At 36.8% G+C, this 18,267-nt stretch overlaps 1 protein-coding gene across 3 annotated transcripts; it reads right to left on the bottom strand.

Annotated features, from left to right (window-relative positions):
- Window positions 1-8,376: 8,376 nt before the first annotated feature.
- On the bottom strand, window positions 8,377-17,971 carry LOC107714594 (gamma-aminobutyric acid type B receptor subunit 2). 3 transcript variants are annotated; one of them, XM_016520472.1, is made up of 19 exons: window positions 17,594-17,971; window positions 15,714-15,851; window positions 15,426-15,596; window positions 15,244-15,345; window positions 14,963-15,028; window positions 14,690-14,878; window positions 14,333-14,575; window positions 13,400-13,460; window positions 13,239-13,316; window positions 12,955-13,105; window positions 12,709-12,841; window positions 12,460-12,567; window positions 12,201-12,323; window positions 11,808-11,918; window positions 10,085-10,309; window positions 9,698-9,931; window positions 9,188-9,284; window positions 8,787-8,865; window positions 8,377-8,638 (listed from the first exon to the last, which is right to left on the bottom strand). In XM_016520472.1, exons 1-19 carry the CDS (start codon window positions 17,852-17,854, stop codon window positions 8,482-8,484), a joined length of 2,727 nt encoding a protein of 908 aa, XP_016375958.1. In that variant the 5' UTR covers window positions 17,855-17,971; the 3' UTR covers window positions 8,377-8,481. The 3 variants fall into 3 exon arrangements, with proteins under 3 accessions (XP_016375958.1, XP_016375960.1, XP_016375959.1); XM_016520474.1 differs by having other exon boundaries at window positions 17,632-17,670; XM_016520473.1 differs by lacking the exon at window positions 11,808-11,918.
- Window positions 17,972-18,267: the final 296 nt, after the last annotated feature.

Genomic DNA, 18,267 nt, shown 5'->3' with positions numbered 1-18,267 from the left:
AACTAAAAAGAGAAAAAGTGTACAAAAACAGCATTCAAGTGCAGGTGAGTAATAACACATTAAAAAGTTGGAGCAAAATATAATATTTTACAAATAGCCAAACCTATTTGGCAACATTTTCTTTAGAATTTAATAATACCCAAACTAAAGGTATGGTGTCAATTTAATACATTTTTATTAACCCAGCATTTGCAATCAGAATGAAATAGTAACATCTAAGCAAAATGGATTTGCACACTAAATGCAACATAAACTCAAAGAATCAATGTTGGAATATTTTCAAAAGCTTTCTAAAAGCGCTAGACAAGCAGCACAGTGCATTGACATGACCAATAAAATCTGCATAGAACTTGTGGATAAACTGAAGTACACATGAACCTCTGTCGCAACCTACAGCTCATGATTACTCTAATATTACACATTTTCGAATTTCAAAACGTTTGAGAGTTAGCTACATTTGAATAATTTTGATATTGAACCATCTATTTTCAAATTCTAAAAGATTACTAATATTCAATCAATTGAAACACAATCATACATTTACAGTTTTTTTCAACTGCTTACACACATTTTCAAAACTTTGCCTCTTTTTTTTCAAAACTTTACACACAAATCCAAGAATTGCACACACAAAACGCAAAATGCCTCACATCTCTTGCAAAAATCACAAACACATCTCAAAAGCAAACACCTTTGCCATAATATTAATTCCTCTTAGATTTTTGTGTGTTAAAGAATTGTGTGTTGTGTTTTGCAAAAAGTGTTTTCTGAAATTGAAAACTGAGTCAAAAGCCGAGAATTAGTGCATGGTTTGCAGATTTGGTGTGTGGTTCTGGTGTTTGAGTGTCAGGTTTCAGAAATTGTGTGACAAGTAAAGATTTTGTGTGTAAGCAGTTGAAAAAAAAAAACTGTAAAAATATTTAATAAACACAGCAGTGTAACCGTTAAGAATGCATTATCAAATTGATTTAACAAAAAAATTATTAGTGATGCTTTTTGCACATATAACATATTAACATAATTGTTGTCAATTTAACCATCCATCATCCTGTCAGCTGCATCATGGCAGTTATCAAACAAAAGTTTGTAGTCTGTTCCTCCAGCTTTCACAAAGTCAGACACTGTCTTGCTCCCACGGAAATTTTTTGTCTCAACAATCTGTCAAAAAAAATGATGATAAAGTAAAGTGAAACTGAGAGTGAATCATGTATTAAATAACTCCTAGACTTTCATACATGGATAAAATACTGACCCTTATCTTCAAGCTACACCAAAGTTGCAAAAATACTTGCCTTCCAGTTATTGCTCATATGACGGGCAGCCACAACAACAGTCTGGGATGAGATGCCATAGCCGTCTCCTTTATGGACCAGCCATTTAGTGTCGTCTTCTAGAGTGACTCTAAAAGCAAGACCAGCGGACAAAATGCATAAGATTCAAAACACTCACTCCTCTCAATATACAACTGTGATGTATTCACCATGATGCATACAACACAAAATAAATGGACAAAAATGTGGATCATATCTTGATTTTACCTGACTCCAGAGTGGCTAAGTTTGCCTACTTGGAATGCCATCCCCTCTAGAGGCCTGGTCATCCTCTCTGCCTTGAAAACTTTGGAGTTGTATAGCTTCCTCAGATCAGACATCTTGGAAAGGTCATAACTGTAAGAGTTCCCTTTCCCTGAAGAGATTAACATGATGGAAAACAGATCATTCCCTTGAATGTGCACCAGTGCTAACATTAAAACAGTTTAAGGCTGAAAACAACTTCAGTCCATATTCTTGTTAGTTATTTAAATTAAATATGTTTAATAAATATTTCAAAAATGAAAAAGATTTGTAAATGTACCATTGCCCCATGAGGATTCAGCCACCATGGCCACCATGGCCAGGAGAAGCAGACCCAGTGCAGTCTTGAAGGACATCATGGTTCACAGCAAACTGAAGCTTCTGCGTGTCTGAGGGTTTGTTACCAGAACAATTTTTATACTTTTCTGATCCTATGATCCTCCCCTTTTCGAAATGCTTGTTTCACTGTTGATGTCAACTGAACAAACATGGCATGTCCAGGCAAAGTTTTGGGAATGAGCAGGATTGCACAATTTTAGTTTAATAGATTGTTTTAGAGTTCTTTAACTGTGCTAAAGATCTGAAACTCCTCCAGAGGTTGTGTTGTTCTGCTGGCAAATGGAAAGCGGGAAAAGCCAGAATTGCACAACTAAATAAAAAAGAAAGAAAAAAGAAAGAAAGAAACATACACAGTTGAACAAAGTACCCAGTTGAAAAAGAGCATGAAAACAAGTTCTGCAGATTTGCTTTATTCAACATCAAGAAGATCAGGCCCTTTCTTTCGGAACATACTTCACAACTCCTTGTTCAAGCTCTTGTTCTGTCCAGGCTGGACTTTTTCAATGCTCTCTCGGCAGGTCTTCCAGCCAGTTCTAACAAACCTTTACAATTAATCCTAAACGTGGCAGCAAGATTCATTTTTAATGAGCCGAAAAGAATGCACATCACACATCTGTTTATCAATTTGCAAATGTTCCCTCCTGGTGGAATCTTTTACGGACTTTTAAATTAAATGTTCCCTCCTGGTAGAATGACCTGCCCAACTCATTCCGAGCAGCTGAGTCCTTAGCCATCTTCAAGAATCGGCTAAAAACACACCTCTTCCATCTTTATTTGACCCTCTAACTCTAGCACTCAATTCAAATTTTGTTCTTTAAAAAAAAACTTACCCCTTTTAGACTTGCACTCTATTCATTTACTAACTGCTTGTTTTTCTTAAAAGAAAAAAAAACTAACACTAGCTTCTCTATTCTTTTTATTCTTTTCTTGTATTCTATTTGTTTTCTTTTTATTTATTATGCAATTAACAAAAAGCAAAAAAGGCCTCTAACAGTAGTTTGCTTTCTACTCTATCTGTTTTCGTTTATTTATTATATATAAAAATTTTAAAAAAAAAACTTGCTATGTGTACTGCGTTAGGCTAACTGATACTTGTCATAGCACTTGTATATCATTGCTCTTTTGTTGATTTTGTTTGCTTCCATTGTCCTCATTTGTAAGTCGCTTTGGGAAAAAAAAGCGTCTGCTAAATTACTAAATGTAAATGTAAAACAGTAAGTGTTTTACAACTTACAAATGAGGACAATGGAAGCAAACAAAATCAACAAAAGAGCAATGATATGCAAGTGCTATAACAAGTCTCATTTAGCTTAACGCAGTACATGTAGCAAAGGTTGCAAGTTTTTTTTTTTAACTATATAATAAATAAAAATAAAACAGATAGAATAGAAAAAGAATAGAGCAAGCTAATGTTAGGGGCCTTTTTGCTTTTGTTAATTGTACATTTACATTTACATTGTAAATGTAATGTACATTACATTACATTTAATTGTATAATAAATAAAAAGAAAACAAATAGATAGAATACAACAAGAGAGAAGCTAGTGTTAGTTTTTGAGCCGTTTTAGGTAGGCATGGTTGACTCTTATCTTTTATAAAGAATATATCTTTGGATTTGAGACTTTAGTCTTTGCAACTTTACAGATCTTCTTTATGCGCCAAGAGCTTGTAACACTCCAAAGAGAAAGGAAAACTTGAAATCGCATCATATGACTCCTTTAAGAAAACAAGCAGTTAGTAAATGAATAGAGTTCAAGTCAACGCCCCATTCACACGGGGCGTCAGCGTTAACGCTTGACGGAGGGCGTTTCTGAAGCTTGGTGCTGACGCGACCGTCATAGTGACAACAGCCAATCACATTAGTCTTCTGGTGTTGCATGAACGCGATTGGCTTGCGTCTACGCTAGGGTATTAGGCGTAAGGCGATCTGATTGGCTGATGCCTGCGTTGGCGCTTGAAAAGTTGAAAAGTTTTCAACTTCTGTCGCGAGCAACGGACCCAACGCAACGCGACGGACCCACAATTAATTTCGCCAACGCTTGACGTCACTCCATTCAAAGTAAACTAGAGGCAACGCCTCTCGTTTACTTTGAATTTCGTTGGCGAAATGAATTGTGGGAACTTTTCAAGCGCCAACGCAGGCGTCAACCAGTCAGATCGCCTTATGCAAATACCCTAGCGCAGACGCTAGCCAATCGTGTTCATGCAACACCAGAAGACTAATGTGATTGGCTGTTGTCACTATGACGGTCGCGTCAGCACCAAGCTTCAGAAACACCCTCCATCAAGCGTTAAAGCTGACTTAAAAGGGGCAAGTTTTTTTTTTTAAAGAATAGAATTAGAATAGTGAGTGCTAGAGTTAAGGGTCAAATAAAGATTATGGAAGAGATGTGTTTTTAAATGGAAGAGATGTGTTTATTAAACATATTTATTGTGCAAAAGAGAGTCATGAAGCATCTCTGGCAGTCGATGATGCACTAAGATGATTGAAATTTTTTAATGCTCTGTAATTCTTCATCTGTTTACCACGAATACTACTCACCCTCTCACTGTCTGACGTGTTCAGAGGCCTGGTTTGCAGAAATATGTTTCCCATTAATATCAACAGACATTACAAAAAAATTTAGTCTTAAAATTGAGCCAACCCAACTTGTACTACATGAATCACTACTTATACACAACAATAACCGATGGATGATTGCTGGTGCCAGACTGGGTGGTTTGAGTATTTCACAAAATGGATTTTCACAACATTATAGAGTTTGGTACATAAATAAAAACCATCCAGTGGGCAGTTCTGTGAAAGAAAAGGCCTTGATTTGAGAAGGTTTAGAGAAAAATGGCCAGACCAATGTGCACTAGAACATCTTTGAATTGACCATATTCATCCATTATAGCCACAGTCAATCCTATCTTCTTGCAGGATTCGTGGCTTTTTAAAATATAACACTGCATGTTGCACCATGACTCAGACAGGAATCACTTATGACACTAATTTATATTTAGAGCTGCACATTGACTGTTATTAAAGTGACTAGTGTGCCACCTAACCACAGAAAAAAGGTCAGTATCACACAGCAAGTCTAGATGGAGGCTTGTCTCACTAAATGAGACCCTGAAAGAGGCGTATATCAAATGCATCGCTACACACTCAGCATAAAAAACAGTCAGGGACCAATTTACATAGTAGTCAGTACACATTTCTCCCCTTATTAACGCTTAAAATGAGCAAGTTGGAATGGATAGGACGCTTGAAAAACATGGTGAAGAGGAGTCCTTTATATTCAAATTTCATTATCGGCTTTGTGATGCTTGGACTTGAGCAACTTGTGGAGATAGACTTTGCATGCCCTTGTAATCCAAAGCTGAATTTGCTGTTTTCAACGGCATATTTTGTAGTTCCAGCTCTGTTCTCCTTTGCACTTTTGTTTTATATCCAAAGCTCACAAATCAGCAATTATTCAAGCTGTTTGCACTGTGCTTTAGTTTGTCTCACTCCGGCCGTTCTCTGGATCATGCTGCTGTTCTTTGATGGACAATACTTTGCCTGCGCAAAGACTTCATGGGAAGGACTGACGGTTCACACGGATATAACTGCTTCAACAACGTGGTGTCAGCCTTTAGTCACACCTGACAACACCACAGAAAAGCAAATGGCATTTTTTAGCTATCGAAATAATTCTCAGGTGAGCATGATTATGAAATCAAGTTGCTTTACAATTATGTTGTGTGTGTGTTCCTAAATATTTTGTTCATAATTTCCCCCTGTCAAAGTTTTCATGTACTCTTTTTAAACGTGAATGTACTTCTTCAGCTAGTGGGACTGTGCATACTGCTCCTGATGTCACTGCCTCTGATTTGGATGGGAATTAGGAAATGGCAATACACACCAACAAGAGCCAAAGAACTTGAAAATGAACAAATAGAAATGGTGGATTTGAGCCCTTCACCCCCTCCTGACAGTGCTTCTACAATTGTGGATCACAGTAGAGATGACTTTTAACAGCGCTGACTTCGTTTTTATAGTAAGACATGTTTTCATGATTCAAAACCTAGTTGTTCATATGTCTTCATATGTTTTAAATATGATATGAATAAATGAAAGAAAGATTTTAATTTTTATATTTATTTTTACATACTGTAACATTACTGAAATGAGTCTTTTTGCAACAGAAATAATCAACTTTGTGTAACTCACTTCTGGACTCAAACCATATTTTACAATTTTCTAATGAAACTATGTCATATTGCATGTTTTTTCCTTTAGCAACTGTCATATAGAGTTACAAACCACTTCCTGCCATTTACAACAAGGTCATATATAATATCTGTTTTTGAATTACTTCCACTTTAAATTATAGTCAGATATTAAATCATTAAATAGTCTTTCAATGAAATGGCAAAATAAAAAACAAACACGTTGCTGAGTGATAGTTTGATGTTAGAAAAAAACATTACTAGGGAGCTTCTTGAACCAGTGACTTCTCAAATTTAAAGCAAAATGCATAACTCCAGACTACATCCTACAGTTTTCTCAGGGATGAAATCCAAGAATCTGTTCTGGATTATTAATGAGTAAATAACTGTTTTAAAACAAGAAAATTATAGGAAGCATCTGATCCGGCTTTGTGATCACTTAAATGGGATTGTAAAAATTCTGACATAATTTTCTCACCCTACTGCTGACTTTAGAATAGCAAGTTTAGAACGGCATCAAGATGAGTTAATAAGTAACATCATTTTTATTTTTATTTGACTCTTCATAATTCATAATCAGTTTAAAAATCTAAATCTTATGGTTAAATGTCTTTTAAAAAGCCATAACTTCCATAAAACAAATTATTGCTTCATTTAGATTCCTGAAAATTTACTCCATGACACCAAGGATCTTGCAGACAAATTAACAAACTTACATCAATCAATAGAACAAATATTTCATGTTTTTTAACAGCTAGGGCCTTATATGTAACACATAGCATGCTACGTGTTCTATATATCTTTCTTAGCATATTATATGTTCTAGCGAGTCGTTAGTCACTCAAATTGTAGTATTATGCCACTCATTTATAGTGCCATCCAAGTGACTACTGTACAGTCTTTTGAAACATTCAGAAAGTCAGATTTCTCAATCACAACCAGAGCTTATCAGAAAGAGTCTTTCTCAGAGACATATGGATATGTTAAAGGTATGAATTTCACTTGCATCACACAAAAGTCAGCAGTTTAGTCTGTACATATTGACCTTAATAACACAGACAATGAGCAAGGAATGGGTTTTTATTCAAATGCATTTATTGACTTTTTAATGGGGGGACTTGAGAGACTCATGAAGATGGACTTTGCATCATGTCCTTGTCATCCAGAGATGAACTCGCTTTTATTTGCAGCATTTTTTTTTGGTTCCTGCTCTGTTCTCCAGTGCACTCATGTTGCATTGTCAAAGTTTTATGACAATGTAATGCAAAGTGTCTGCCCTCCACTGTAACTTGCATCGCTCCAGCTGTTGTTTGGATAATGCTTCTGTTCTTTGATGGACAATACTTTGCCTGTGCAAGAACCTCCTGGGAAGGACTGATAGTTCACACTGATATTACTACTTCAACAACATGGTGTCAGCCTTTGATAATTACTGACAACATCACTGAAAAGCAAATGAAATGTTTTGGCTTTTGAAATGATTTAATTTGATGTGAATGAAGAAGAGATTCATCACAATAATAGTACCAAAGATTTTTGTCATATGCTTTAAATGGTATGACACACATTTTCGCTTCAGATAGTGGCTTTTGCCATGCTGAGTCTGAGCTCTGTGCCCCTACTTGATGTATAAAGTGTTGCCACCAAGCCGCAGGAACCGAAGAACCTGAAGTTTAACAAGTGGAAATGTAGGATTCTGGTCAAAGGTTACTGATCACTCATGAAAGATGTTCATTAATGGAGGATGGAGATCTTGCAAAACACCACTTATTGTTCACAAACGTGTTACAAACATCACAAAAAAGGGGAAACAACAACGTTTGACGCACATTCTCATCCAGCTGTACCACTAAGTGCATTTGTTTCTCAGATGTCTTGACGTAATGAACAGCGAGAAACCACATCCTGTCATTCAGTGCACTGTGTTATGTAACATGGTACAATAAGATGACTTATTTTTTTATGCTTTTGGATTGTATACTGACTTCGAAGTTTGTAAACACCCTTAAAGGTTTCCCCAGTGTTTTAGAAATATACATGAGAAGAGCTGAGGTTTCATATATTTTTTCAAAACATTGCTCCATTAATCTGGAAAAGTTTTTGAAACTTGATTTAGAAACTATGGCAACTCCCTTAACAGCAATCAAATGAAATAATTTATTTTTCTACCTTTTGAGCCTCAAAATAATCATGTCTGTTCTGTTCTCAAAATATAATCAGGTCATTTAGAAGCAGCTTTATTTTTAAACTTTAAAATATTCCCCTTTTTAAATTTCAATTAATTAAGCTCCGTTACAATTACCAGATATACTACATATATACAATATATAAGTAATTTTGAAATATTATATAAGCTCTCTTATACAGTAAATCACAATCCTGTCACCAGCACTCCATATGTCCTGGGCATTGGCATATGTTGAGGGCTTTCAAAAGGGCTGTTCAGAGGACTGGAGTCCACTCCTCCAATGGAGGGCAGATAAGCACAATGCAGAATGGGTAACTGCAGAGACAGCCTGCGCTGAATGCTGTGGAAAAAAAACAGATCCAGCAAATGAAGCAAATCTGGAATTTTTAGAAAATTATTTTCAAAAACTTTAAGGAAACTGGAGATGATTGCACACGTTCAAATTCCTGCTCACTGTTAAAGGATTGATAACGATATATGAAACGCACAGTTCAGGGGAGTTAACGTCCTCCAGCAGATTCCTGTTACAGTTGGAGCTTTCAGGGAGAGTCAGACATTTCTCCTTGACTGAAAAGACAAAAAGAAAACCAGTCAAAACAACGTCTGAATGAAGCTAAATCCCTCCGAATTCACATTTGATAAATAATTGAATGAATACAGTACAAAGTAAGACCAAAGTGACACCATGCAATCAATCTCTGGAGGTCTAACAAAATATTAAACTAAATGTTTCATTTTCAAGTATGTGACCAAATGCTGGTTTGTAGGTATTGACAAAACATGGGATTTGTGCCATGGGAAGTGTTCTGCATTTAGTGCCTTAAACCATCAATCCTTAAATACTGTGTTTGCTGCATTTACACAAAGGTGCTCACAAGCATTTTTCTACCTGCTTTGTGCACAAAACTTCTGATGACGACATTCTCCATAACGTGAGGGCTCAGTTCATTCAGATGTCTGGTCAAATCCTCCAGCTCGGAATCCAGCTGCAGGAAATCACAATAAATGAAAAAAGCAACAACATACAAATGATTTTAAAGGCACTTTATCAATCCTTCACATACTGATTCACATTGTTGTACTTCCTGGGTGTGACATCCTTCTTGATTGTGTTATTGCTATTTGAAGGAAATTTGTTACTGTAACCACCAGATGTCCCCCTTCCATATTATGTTTGTCAATATAAATAGAGCAGTAACCCAATACTCGTGCACTTTCAAGTCTAACTTTGAATAATGCTCATTGTTATTAGACCGTTTATCTTGTTTCACCTCAAGTTTGAGTGTGGATTTGGTTGGATTGACACTGAATGCTCACTGATTTAGAATTTTCAAATCTGACATGGTTATAAAGCAAGTATCTACGAAGTAAATTAATGTACATGCGAAAAGCTTCTCACTTCTTTAATGTGCCGTTTGAGGTTTAGGTTTTCTGACAGTAGAATGTCCAGACTAGACAAGATGTTTTGTGTCATGTCAGTCACATAGCCAGATGCTCCTGGGTTGTTCTGCTCCATGACGCTCCTCTTGTCATTGTCTTGTCCAATCTCCTTTTCTAATTCACTACACCACTGTGTGAGGTGGAACCTCCTTGACAAGAATGCAGGATCAGGACCCATCCTTATTATAATAATCTGCAGGATTATATAAATGTATTTGAATAAAATGTAAACAAATGAGAATAGATAGAAGTAGAATAGAATACAAATTATATACAAATATAAACAGAATTTCTTAAGAACTCTCTACACGTCTGAATAGCATTTCAGTTAACATGCACATCATACCTTTGGAATAAACACCATACAAAGAGTGCTACAGCAGCATGTGATGATCACAAGGGTCACAATGCAGAACTGCACATTTGGCTGATTCTGCCACAGCATGGATGCACATGTACCAATCAGAATCACTGGGACTGACACAAACACACTGTATCGGATACTCCTGCTATCATTTATGGCAGGGATGTTCATGTGGCATGTGGTCCAGGCCAGGAAACAGGTGCTCAGCTGGATAGGAGACAAGGACATGTGCAAATACATTGTTCATTTGCCATCTCTTTCATTATTGCTATATACAGTGCATCCGGAAATTATTTACAGCGCTTCACTTTTTCCACATTTTGTTATGTTACATCCTTATTCCATAATAAATTGAATTCATTATTTTCCTCAATTCTACAAACAATACCCCATAATGACAATGTGAAAGAAGTTTGTCTGAAATCTTTGCAAATTTATTAATAAAAAAAATAAAAATAATTATACGTACATAAGTATTCACAGCCTTTGCTCATTACTTTGTTGAAGCATCTTTGGCACCAATTACAGCTTCAAATCTTTTGGGGTAAGATACAACAAGCTCCTTTCCTCTTCACCTCTCAAGCTCTGTCAGGCTGGATGGGGCAGAAGCACATTTTCAGGTTTCTCCAGAAATATTTGATTGGGTTCAAGCTCAGGCTCTTGCTGGGCCACTCAAGTACATTCACAGAGTTGTCTGCAAGCCACTCTTGCTGTGTGCTTAGGGTCATTGTCCTGTTGGAAGGTGAATCTTCTGCCCAGTCTGAGGTTCTGAATGCTCTGGACTGGGTTTTCATTACGGCTATCTCAATATTTTGGTGCACTGAGCTTTTCTTCTACTCTGACCAGTCTCTGAAAAACAGCCCCACAGCATGAGGCTTCATGTGTCACACATTCAAGTGTCTTCACTGAGGAGAGGATTGAGTTTGGCCACACCGCCATAAAGCCCAGATCGGTGGAGTGTTGCAGGTGATGTTTGTCCTTCTGTAGGCTTCTCCTATCTCCACATATGATTATGGAGCTCAACTAGAGTGACCATCAGGTTCTTGGTCACCAGTCTAGACAAGGCCCTTCTCCATCAGTTGCTCACTTTGGCCAGGAGGCCAGCTCTAGGAAGAGTCCTGGTTATTTCAAACTTTTTCCATTAAGGGTAACAGAGACTACATGCTTCTGTGAACCTTCAATGCTGCAGAATTTTTTCTGTACCCTTTCCCAGATCTGTGCCTCGATACAATCCTGTCTCAGAGATCTACAGACAATTCCTTGGACTTCATGGCTTGGTTTGTGCTCTGACATGCACTGCTAACCGTGGGACCTTATATAGACAGGTATGTGCCTTTCCAAATCATGTCCAATCAACTGAATTTACCACTCCACTCAAGTTGTAGAAACATCTCAAGGATGATCAGTGGAAACAGGATGCACCTGAGCTCAATTCTGAGTGTCATGGCAAAGGCTGTGAATACTTATGTACATGTGATTTTTTTCGTTTTTATTTTTAATAAATTTGCAAAGATTTCAAACAAACTTCTTTCACATTGTTATTATGGGGTATTGTTTGTAGAATTTTGAGGAAAATAATGAATTTAAATAATTTTGGAATAAAGCTGTAACATAACAAAATGTGGAAAAAGTGAAGTGCTGTGAATACTTTCCGGATGCACTGTAACTGACCCACGTTTGACATGTTTTTAATCAAATCCCATACCAGGAGTATCCCCTTATAAACATAGAATGCAGCCATCCAGAAACCCATGTATGTGTTCTCACATCGCTCTGTAAAGGGCTGAATAAAAAAATCTTGACCGTGAGGATCAGCCTAAAACAAAAAGAGAAAAAGACTCACACAAAAATCAACCCAGGCTCACTAGGAATGTATGAATCTGCCTATACTTTTAAAAAACTACCAAAGAAATATATTTTTTTTTGTGTGGTTCCTTGCTCTCAAAACACATTTATCATAGTGCATGATTTGTAAACTAATATATTTTAAAGTTGGCATCACATATTGGGCTCCGTATGGTACATACTTCAAATTAAACACTTTAGTGTTCTTGGCTCCATGAGAGATTTGGGAAATGTGTTTTTTCTTGTTACTCACTTCTATATGATACTCCTTCACTGTTCTCCTCAAAGGATCCAAAATTTGCAGACAAATTATTGAACTCAGGTCAATTAACAAAATAAAAATAATCAGGAGAACCGGCCCATAGTCCTTTGTGGCCTGGGGAAAGTCCAAAAAAAAAAGAAAAGAAAACAACAGACAGGAAGGGCACATTGTAACACTTAATAACAGAAATGAATCATTTTTACATAATATATAGCTTTTTCAGTAAGCACAAATACTGAATCTTTCTTACCTTTTTTTCAGTGCTGTGGTTTTTGAAGAATGAATGAATTGTCCATGTTTTTGCAAACATGGCCCCAAAAGCTGCTGTACATCCAATAGATAGACATGAGATTTGTACCTATGAATAATGCCACAGATCATATACATATACATATAATCCCAGAGCAGATCTCAACATTAATATCATCTGGTTATAAGGCTTTATGTCTGGATAAAAGTGCTGTCCAAATAACAAAATTCTGACTGCATAAGTACTTACAGAGCAAGAAACTTCAAATACTCTATCAGAAACATAAGACCCATCTAGTCCCATGAAGAAAATGGAGGAATAAGACAACACAGCACCAGGAATAATCAAAGAGTTCATAAAAGGTCTTGACATGCTAATGGCCCTGTGAATGACAAAAGAATAGAATACCACAGATGTATAAACATAGTTTAAAGAAACGCACTGTTGAATGAAAGACTTATATATTCAAGTTCATTAGCCAAACAAACAACTTACCAATGTTTGCGGTGTTTCACACTGAAGACCAGGAAACTGCAAGCTGTAAAAATTCCTAAGAAAGTTAGAAACGCCACAATACCGTAGAGAAATATACTGATGCGTTTCCTGTGAGGGTACACATGGGTTCGGTCCTTTGTGGGTTTATCCCCTGTAGAAGGCAAATGCATATGTTTTTTTATAACAGATACTGAGTGTTTCACTAGAATTTCACTACACTGGCACTTATTTCTCATCAGGCCTGCACAAACACATATCAGATATATTTTCTTTAAGAGACTTACTTTGAAATCTGATTAGACTGATGAACTCTAGTTCATCTGTAATGGCACTATATTTTTCAATATCGACAGCCCTTCCATCTATGGAGGGAAAAAACTGTTGTCAATAATAATAAAAAGACATTGTAAAGAAAGCTAGGAAGCCTCAAAAAATTGTACTGTACCTTGATGCTGAGCAAACTTCACATTGGCCATTCTTTCACCTTTTTGGAACATAACGTGACCCTGCATAACAATTTTTTGCAATATTAAATTCAAAAATGTAAAATTTTAAAAAAGTAAAAAGAACTGGGAAAAATAAATATTGTGACCCTGGACCACAAAACCAGTCTTAAGTAGCACAGGTATATTTGTAGCAATAGCCAACAACACATTGTATGGGTGAAAATTATGTATTTTTCTTTTATGCCAAAAATCATTATATGCATTGCTAAGGACTTCATTTGGACAACTTTAAAGGAGATTTTCTCAATATTTTGATTTTTTTGCACCCTCAGATTCCCGATTTTCAAATAGCTGTATCTCAGCCAAATATTGTCCTATCCTAACAAACCATATATCAACAGAAAGCTTATTTATTCAGTTCATACCCTTATGACTGGTTTTGTGGTCCAGGGTCAAATATGTAAGAGAAAGAAAGAAATATGTAAGTAAATATGTAAAGTATTTACTAATTAATGTTTGTACTGTTTATAAGTAATGTTTGAAATGTCGGTGACACTTTAGTATAGGGACCAATTCTCACTATTAACTAGTTGCTTAATAGAATGCCTATTAATAACATATTGGCTGTTTATTAGTACTTATAAAGCACATATTCTGCATGACTATATTCTACATCCCTAATCCTACCCAATACCTAAACTTAACAACTACCTTACTTACTATTAGTAAGTCCCAAATTAGGAGTTTGAGGCAAAAGTCATAGTTAATGGTTTGTTAATTGCAAGAATTTGAGCTTAAAATAAAGTGTGACCGAAATGTCTAAAAGATAGATAAACAGATAACATTTTATACATATTGTGTTTGTTTTCATAATTACTCATAATTAATCTGTCCACTATTTCTCAAGCAGAATTCTGAAACTTTGTACACACTGTCACACCAAAGAAGTTGATCTTGTCCATGGCCTCCAGAATCATTTGTCCCACTTCCTGCTCAGTGACAGTAAAGTTGCGATGGATGCTGTATCTCTCTCTGTACCTCACAGTCTCCATGACTCTAGTTAAAACTTTGGCAATTACCCAAGTACCATCATAAGCAAAGCCATGAAACTTATTTGCATCCAGACGCTTCAGCTGTCGTCTTTCATCATACTCCTTCTCGTACTCCTGAGGTGTCTGGGTGGAATCAGTATGGATATGAAAACAAACAAAACAAAACAATCCCTATAAAGCAATGCTCACTTTGCTCATGACAATAAAAGTTGATGATGCAGTCAAAAGCAAACATACCCTACCAGAGATCCCTCTGATGTTTCTGGTGCTAAGAGTCTCAATATCTGCACTGATGGATCCCTCTATGGCAGTCAGTATGTTTTCAACTGTGCAGTTTGTGGAGCCGGTGTTAGTCCACAAGCTGGCTTGGGTCCAGCCTGGTAGAATCCACTGGTACTTTTGTCCATACATGCTGAGATTATACACCTGTGACATAAAAGCATGTTTATGTTGAATAAAGGTGTAGTGCTAACTGGAGTGCTAAAATTCTAACTTGAATATAATACTTACACAGCAGAAGACTTTAGCAGCTAAGCTCACATCAAAATGAGCAATCACTATTCTCACATCATTGTCCTGTAAGAAAAAAAAAAAACTTGTGTCAAGGACGATAAATGTCTACAGATAAATAAACATTATGCACTGTGATCTGTGGATGTGTATTAAAAAAACAACCTTTTTCAGCTTTCATGCCACTCTGTAGTGATACACTCTAGAATAAATAAGTTTTGAAAAGTTCTTTATTGATTTATATAATGTGTGTGAGGAAACCAGACCCTTGATATACGTGCCTTCAATTTTTTCACACAATCACAGGGGGCTTCAAAGAAGCTCTCGGCCTCTGCAAGCTGGATGTTAGCCACCTCCAGATGCCTGCTTAAATCTCTCTGTACCTTTTCGAGAGAAGGTGAGTTTTCAGTTCACATTCTATCAAGCCCCATATATTTATTCATATGTCCCAAATTAGGATTACCTCTGTGAACCTCTGTTCACGCTGAGTCAGTGTACCAACTCTACTCCATCCATACTGCCTGAGAAACCTCACCAGCGCCACATTAACTGCAATGCCTGACGGCACAGTACGGAAGAAGTTTGGAAATCTTCTTTTGTTGACCAGTGAAGGTGCTGTTACTGCAAATGACAGCTGAGAAACACAGCAATATTTGACAAAAACAAATAAAACACCAAGTCTCTCAAGAAATTCCTTGTGTTTACCAATACAAATATGGAAATGGCAATAATCATCTGATTAAATGAGTACCTGCACAAGGTTCCAACCTTCCAGAGACTGGGCTAGGATAGACGTCACTGACGAACACACCCCTCCAAAGATCATGACAGGTTTGGGGCCATTGAATATGGTGTCAAAAAATGCTTTGAGCGCTTTGCTGTTATCACACTAAAAGCAGAAAGAGAGCAATGGGGAGGGGGTTCGATTTACCACAGTACTGATTGATCGGTGGAAATGTGGTACCATGTGATTAAGGTTACCACATACGAAATGTTTAACAACACTACAAATATGAAATAAAAGGGTTACCATGTTTATTCCATTAACAGACAAACCTTCAAACCTTCAAACCGGCTGTTATTAAGCCTCTCATCAAAAAACATGGTTCAAATCTTACTTATCAGACCGCCATCAATTCGTAGCAGTGAATGAAGAGGTATAGATGGTCACTGCAGTCACCCGGAGCCAGTACGTATCCAGCCCAGATGGTGGATCAGCACCTAGAGATGACCTCGACAGCCCTGAATGTCAGCAGAGATCAGGACAACTAGATGAGCCCCAGAGACAGATCCCCAGCGAAGACCTTGTCTCCTAGACGGCCACCGGGGCAAGACCACAGGAATCAGTTGAGTCCTCTGCACAATGTGACTTTGCTGCAGCCTGGAATTGAACTGCTGGTTTCGTCTGGCCAGAGGAGAACTGGCCCCCCGACTGAGCCTGGTTTCTCCCAAGGTTTTTTCTCCATTTTGCCACCGATGGAGTTTTGGTTTCTTGCCACTGTCACCTCTGGCTTGCTTAGTTGGGGACACTTAATTTCCAGCGATATCGTCGACTTGATTGCACAGATACTATTTAAACTGAACTGAGCTGGATGATGACATCACTGAATTCAATGATGAACTGACTTTAACTGAAAATTTAGTGTTTACTATTGTCATTTTGCATTATTGACACTATTTTCCTATTTAATGCTGTAAAGTTGCTTTGACACAATCTGTATTGTTAAAAGCGCTATATAAATAAAGGTGACTTGACTTGACAAACTCCTTTTATATATGCAATTAGAACACTATTACTCAATAAGGTTGGAAATTTTGCAAAGTCAGCAGAAAATACAACCGTCATATTTGGTTTGTAAAATATTTAGTTTCGTTTCTACAATTCAAACAATTGTCAGACAATTGTACAACATGCAACTGCAGTCATCTGGTAGGCTAGGATCATGGCAGATTAGTAGATTGTGTGTGTGTGTGTGTGTGTGTGTGCTTTTCATTGTGCCTTCTCTTAAGAAAAAAAATATATATATACAGAGACTTTTAGGGTTTAAAACAGTAGCATTAGCGTTAGCAACACTGGTAGTTTAGGGCTCTTTTATTTATAAACACCTAACTTCTATAATAGCAGAAATGAATAATTAGTGAATATATTAAATATACCCCTATAACGTGTTGTTTTTCAAATGTACTGATACAGTAAAACTGCTTGCTGTCTGAGAGAATTTAAAGAGATAGTTCACTGAAACATTAAAATACTTTCATCATTTACTTCTCAATGTCGTTCCAAACATTTATGACTTTCTTTCTTCTGTGGAACAAAAAATTGCATTGTCCATGCAATGTTGTTTTAGACCCACTTACTTTCATTGTATAGACAAAAACACCAAAACAACACTGAAACATTTTCAAAATATCTCTGTTAGATATTTATTGAGAATTAAATACATGACATGGTATAGGCTGTATAGAAAGTAATACAGGTTTGAAATGACATGAGGGTGAGTAAATGATGACAGAATTGTAATTGTTGAGTGAACTATCCGATTTAGCATCTGGGAGTATATCAGTTACTGAAGAAAAGAGAGATTTTGTTAGCTTCATCAATCAAATAAGGAAAAGCAGCAGGTCTGTTACCTCCGAGTCTATAAGATGAAACTGAAGCTCGTAGTCACCTAAAGGAGACGGCTGCTCACTCAAATGATGCAGTGCTAGATCAACAGCAGGAAGCACTTCTGCCGTAATGTTGCCCCTCCCTGGATCTCCGCTGAGTGGCATAATCCATAAAACTGGCAGTTTATGTCGCATCAGACAATAGCATGATGGCATCTGAGTCAGTTCCCAAAAAGTGAGAACATTCAACAAGTTCCACAAGTATTCCATCCTCCCAAAGAACATTCAGGCCTGTGCTTGAAAAGTAAGCATCAGTCAAACAAACTTAAGCTGCCCTGAGTCTTTAAGCATTTTCTAAAGCCTCATCTGTTGTCACCTGGGAGAACTCTAGCCCTCAACCATCCACAGGGATAAGGAGATAAGGACTGACTGTGGACATCTGCTGCTGTACACTAAATCCTCAGAAAGAGGAGGAAATGCCATCACACAAATCTGGCCACTACACAGGCAGCACATATAGATAAACTAATCAATAATCTAAACACAAGAAACACAAAAGGTCTTATTACAAAATTCTGAAAAGAAACGTTATGAATATATAGACACATTACATTAATTTGTCACCCATCTGTATACGAAGAGTTCATTTGCAAAATCAGGTAACTAAAAACTAAAAAATCAGCTACAATCACCACTTT

The sequence above is a fragment of the Sinocyclocheilus rhinocerous genome, unplaced genomic scaffold (genome assembly GCF_001515625.1).
Source record: "Sinocyclocheilus rhinocerous isolate Xijiao unplaced genomic scaffold, SAMN03320098_v1.1 scaffold3008, whole genome shotgun sequence".
Lineage (NCBI taxonomy): Eukaryota > Metazoa > Chordata > Actinopteri > Cypriniformes > Cyprinidae > Sinocyclocheilus > Sinocyclocheilus rhinocerous.
This window is presented reverse-complemented; position numbering and strand designations above follow the sequence as displayed.

Bases quoted from the DNA above. Each gene is read 5' to 3' on its own strand.
- LOC107714594 (XM_016520472.1), bottom strand. From the start codon at position 17,854: ATGTTCTTTGGGAGGATGGAATACTTGTGGAACTTGTTGAATGTTCTC. The intron at 12,842-12,954 runs GTAAGTTGTTTG...TGTCATTCACAG, and splicing joins GTGAAACACCGCAAACATTG to GGCCATTAGCATGTCAAGAC. The intron at 12,324-12,459 runs GTAAGAAAGATT...GACTTTCCCCAG, and splicing joins ACCACAGCACTGAAAAAAAG to GCCACAAAGGACTATGGGCC.